Below are 5,062 nucleotides of genomic sequence, written 5' to 3'. Positions count from 1 at the left end.
TGGTTGGAGCCGTTTAATCAATGAAACATTGATCAATAATCGGATGTGTAACGATGGCAAAATGTAACCCTTCAGTTGCCTGTTTTCTATGACTTTGCATGTTTGTGTTTTTGAGGTAAAGCTCTTTGAAATGCCTTGCTGCTGAAATGTGCTACACAAATAATGTCGAACTTTCATACAAAGCGGATAAATAAATAAAAACTGTTAGAAGATCAAATAAAAAAGCCAGAAAACTGAATGAATGTCTTGCTAGATGAAAAATGATCTGAGTCCAACAATGTCTGCAGTCAAACTGATCGAAGACATGTCCCCTGTCCCCCCCAGGTGTCCTGCCCCCTCCTCAACAGGGTGGCGGACAGCAGCAGTTGGGCGGTGGGCGTGGCCCCGGACGCCATGAAGCTGCTGGAGAAGCAGAAGAACGCCGCTCAGGTGGTGGAGGCTAAGGTGGAGGGACTCACCTTCCTTCCTCCACCCGACGCCCTCTGTAACCAGGATGACCTCGACCGCTTCCTCGCACGCAGTGGCCCTGATCAAGGTGGTGGTTGCCATGACAACGACAACAGCAACACCAATGGGCTGGTTCAGGACCCTTCTCCGAAAAACCTCAGCCTCACTGGCAGCAATAACTCTGATAACAGTCACCATGACGATTCTGTTGAGGAATGTAGCAGTCTCCATGACAATGGTTTCCATGTGGACCAAAATGAACAGTAAGACAGTTCACTGTGAGACACGGTGTGTGTGTGTGTGTGTGTGTGTGTGTGTGATACCTTGTGGGACTGAAGCCTGGTCCCCACAAGGGGAAGCTCTGTTTTTGGGTCAGGGGTCAGAGTAGGGCTGGGGGATATGAGGAAAATCTGATATCCTGATATATTTTTGCTATATCACAGTAGACGATATATAATCACGATATTTTTAACTGAGCTCCAATGTTATTTTAAACTGTAGACCCCTTGCAGCATGATGCCACCCAGGCCAGCTCCCGCCCCATTTCCCTGCTAGACTTAAATGTAAGCTCATATAAAGAACGGTTTATGACTAGATAAAAAGGTGAGACATAAGTTTTAACCAAGAACAAAAATAGAGGGAAGAAGGTCAGTTATGCTTGACTTTCACAAACATAACATATAAATGTGCTGTGGAATAAGGTGTGTTTTGGTTCAGCTTAAAAATAAAAAAGTGACCTACACACAAACTGACAGATCATCAGTAAAGCAGGTGTTTAAATTGGCTAATCAGCCACTGCTGTGTTAGCATGGCTAATAACAGCGGTGGCTAAGCTACCACTGCTGTGTTAGCGTGGCTAATAACAGCGGTGGCTAAGCTACCACTGCTGTGTTAGCGTGGCTAACAGCAGCGGTGACGGTCTAGTTCTACCGGCTATGAACGGCATGTAAAAGAATAGCCTGATTAGGTGGTGAATTAAATCTGTGGTTCAGCCTTTTGTGGCAATAGTTTTATAACATGTTTCGCAAATGACATCATTTTGTTCGACATCCTCCATATAAAATCCAAACTACTGCCAAGTTATTGATGCAGCGCTGATTCTGTTTGGAACTAGTTCATCCGACTCTTCAGCCTCCGTCTCATTCACGGCTCAAACTCTCGCTGTCACCATGTTGTTTGTTTTCTCCGCACAACGTTGATTGGTAGGAAAATTTCAGGTTGGGAGGGGGAAGGTCTAGTGATGCATTCATAGGGTGTCAGATAAACCATACTCGCATTGAATTTGATGGGAAAAGTTTATTTGAACGACAATTTATACTGGGTAGTTGCAATATAGCCATTTTAACTATTGTAAATTGAAAATATTGCGATACATCGAGTGTGCTCGCTACATTGCCAAACCCTAGAGGTCAGATTTAGGACTAAGGTGTGAATTGAGTTTTGGTTAAGGTTAGGGTAAGGGTTAGGCTGTAGAAATGAATGGGAGTCAATGGAAAGTCACCACAAAGATAGCCACGCAAATGTGTGTGTGTGTGCAGATCCTTTTGTTATCTGCCATTTTTGACTGATGCCATGAAAACAATATCATCGTATTCTATTTTTATGACATGCTCTTCAGTTGCATTTAATTTTCATTTGGTTGTTTTTCAACGAGCTGCACAGAGAATCCGGCTCCCATAAACAGATGAACATATGAACTTTTTCTCTGCCCCAATAACTTCATACAAACAATGAAATTTAAGGCCTTCCCTTATATTATGAGCGCTTCACCTGCTGTGACCTGAACCACATCCTCAACTTCCTGCTTCACACCTGGAGGAGAAACAAAGCATCCAGCCCGACTGGACCCATCCAACTGTAATTAACTTTAATTTGAGGCCCAAAGCTGAATTAATCCCCACAGATTATTTGGATTTTGGATTAAGATTTACTGCTTCCGTTTTTATAGCACCATTTGAATAAGCAGTGTAACTTCTCCTGTTCTTAGCTTTTGTTTAATTTCTCCCAGCTCCATCTTGTCGCTTGTTGTAACTGCAGGGTGAGCAGAGCAGAGCGGCAGCATTAACTTCTGCCTCCTGCCAGCACAACAGAGTCGTTCTGCTTAGTTTCCTGTGCTCTGTATGCGCTGCCACTTGCTCCAAAGCATCCTGTCCATTAACTCCAGTCAGCAAGATGCATTTGTCCAGGTGAGACAGGATATTGAGATGGTATTAACAACATTTTGACGAATTGAGTTGTTTCTGCAATGTCCTCTGCGTAAATGTAAAAAATGTCTTTGCGTCGGCGCCAAGTATTCCGGGGTGTAAATTATCTGTCAAAATGAAAGAATTTTCTACCGTCTTCAGATTTTTCTGTCGTTTAGAAAAAAGGACTGTCAGATACGGAAAATAATAGGGATGCCGGTGTTTTCAGGTGAGACGACCAGAGCGATTCCAGGCGGGAATGCAGGCGATTCCAGGTGCGAATGCAGGCAATTCCAGGTGCGAATGTGGGCGATTCCAGGGGGGGCAATTCCAGCCGGGAATACAGGCGATTCCAGGTATTCGGGCCATTCCAGGTGCGAATACGGGCCATTCCAGGTGCAAATGCGGGCCATTCCAGGTGCAAATGTGGGTGATTCCAGGTGGGGCAATTCCAGGCGGAAATGCAGGCGATTCCAGGTGGGGCAATTCCAGGCGGGAATGTGGGCCATTCCAGGTGCGAATGCGGGCCATTCCAGATGAGACGGCAGGTGAGAGCTCAGGCAGTGTTTCCCCTCCCACAGGAAGCTGTCGGTGGCCCGTCTGCTCCACGCCTGTGAGGAGACAGTGGTGGAGTGGGTGGAGCTAGTGTCAGACTTTCTCCAGCAGGACTGGTCTGGACTGGTTCTGGACCGGCAGAAACCCGTCCCTTCAGAGGAGTTTTCCTTCTGGAAGAACCGTCTGAAGAACTTGCTCTTCATCCAGGACCAGGTGACGATGTCATCCTGATGATGTCATCTGATTATGTCACAGTAGCGTTCTGATGGCGGCTGTTTGTGTGTTCAGTTGCTGAGCGCCAAAGCCCAGCAGGTGAGCTCCATCCTGAAGGCTGAAGACAGCATCTACTGGGCAGCTCTGCAGGACCTCCAGAGACACGTCCAGGAAGGTGGACAGCGGCGTCCTCAGGACACATGCAGAGGCACCTGTCTATCTGTCTACCTGTCTGTCTGTCCCCTCAGGTGTCAGGGAAGCCGAAGACATCACGCTGCACCTGACCCCTGTCCAGCAGAAGCTCAGCGAGGTTCTAGAGATGGACTTCCTTCAGGTACCAGAACCAGCTGTACCTGCTGGGAGCTGATTGGTCCTCAGTCAGCTGACAGAAAGTCTGTCTGTGATTGGCAGCTGAAGGACAATGTGGCAGCAGTGATGGACAAGGTGGGCCTGCTGTGGACGGGCTCCGAGTTCTACTGCCGGCCCAGAAGGACCGTGGTTCTGCTGCAGGAGATCTGCAACCTCTACATCCAGCTGGTACTGAAGCCCGGAAGAACCCTGATTCTATTGGTCCTGGGTCCAGCTGCTTCCACTTCTGGTCTGAAGGAGGCGCTGTGGATCTGTGGCTCAGCGGGTTTTAATGTTGAAAACGTTACAAGTTAACAGGAAGCTTGAAAATGTGACATATAAAGATAATGATGTGTTAATGAAAACATTATGGACAAAACACCAACTGCACACACATAAATAAATGCAGATAAAATAATATTAAAGTCAATAAAAAGCCATTTCTTACAATGGACTTAAATCTCAATGAACAAACCAGCCAGTGGATCTTAAACCAAATTGCTGGTCACACTTAAAAGTTAATAAATTAAAATAAATATTAGGTTAACTCTCGCTGCAGAGTTAACCAGAACCTCCTGACCCCACGAGGTGTAAATGGATGGATGGATATTACATAAAATGGAGTCAGCATATTCACATATTTAACTAAATATTATAAGGGACTATACGTCGCTACTTTTTCCCGAAGCTTTGAACACTGTGGCCTCTACTAAGCCTGAAGGTTATTGATCAGTGCTATGGCAACTGATCCAATATCTGTGTCATTCGATAGACACTCTTGAAAAAATAAAGGATGCATGTAAAACCGTGAATTTAACAAAAAATTCTTTATTAAAAAATACCAATACAGAAATGACGATACAAAATCAGTTCTACAATTCCTTTTCTTTCATTCCAAAAACTACGCAGCTTACATGGTCAGAAAGTGTTTTGCTAGCTGGCTGTGCAATCCCTCCACACAGTGTTGTTTCTAATGTAATGCAAGACTCAACAGGAAGTAATCTTTTCAAAATAAAACCAAATTTCACAATAAAGCTGACCTGAACTGACTTTAACCTTTACTAAATATGACAAAAATAAGACATAATTCTTCCCCTTTAATTATTTAAATTAAATATTTAAATTAATTTAAATAATTCTAATTTATGACTCTAAGAGTTTATTTTTGTTTGGCGACGTGGCGCTGTTCCTGTAAGCTAAAGGCACCTAATAGTGCAGCTAGCTAGAAGCTAATAGTGCAGCTAGCTAGAAGCTAATAGTGCAGCTAGCTAGAAGCTAATAGTGCAGCTAGCTAGAAGCTAATAGTGCAGCTAGCT

At 44.6% G+C, this 5,062-nt stretch overlaps 1 protein-coding gene across 4 annotated transcripts in view; it reads left to right on the top strand.

Moving 5' to 3' along the window:
- The window catches only part of LOC106960302 (dynein heavy chain 17, axonemal-like), a 45,844-nt gene that overhangs the window by 6,294 nt on the left and 34,488 nt on the right, over nucleotides 1–5,062 (top strand). For 3 of the 4 annotated variants that reach the window (XM_015053337.1, XM_015053336.1, XM_015053335.1), the window contains exons 2-6: nucleotides 325–710; nucleotides 3,212–3,398; nucleotides 3,474–3,573; nucleotides 3,647–3,732; nucleotides 3,810–3,935. In XM_015053337.1, coding sequence (XP_014908823.1) covers nucleotides 325–710; nucleotides 3,212–3,398; nucleotides 3,474–3,573; nucleotides 3,647–3,732; nucleotides 3,810–3,935 — 885 coding nt within the window. The remainder of the gene's footprint in view (nucleotides 1–324; nucleotides 711–3,211; nucleotides 3,399–3,473; nucleotides 3,574–3,646; nucleotides 3,733–3,809; nucleotides 3,936–5,062) is intronic. The other variant, XM_015053338.1, reaches the window with a different exon arrangement.

This window comes from Poecilia latipinna, unplaced genomic scaffold, assembly GCF_001443285.1.
Source record: "Poecilia latipinna isolate Pla-1442-1.1 unplaced genomic scaffold, P_latipinna-1.0 Scaffold1176, whole genome shotgun sequence".
NCBI lineage: Eukaryota > Metazoa > Chordata > Actinopteri > Cyprinodontiformes > Poeciliidae > Poecilia > Poecilia latipinna.
This window is presented reverse-complemented; position numbering and strand designations above follow the sequence as displayed.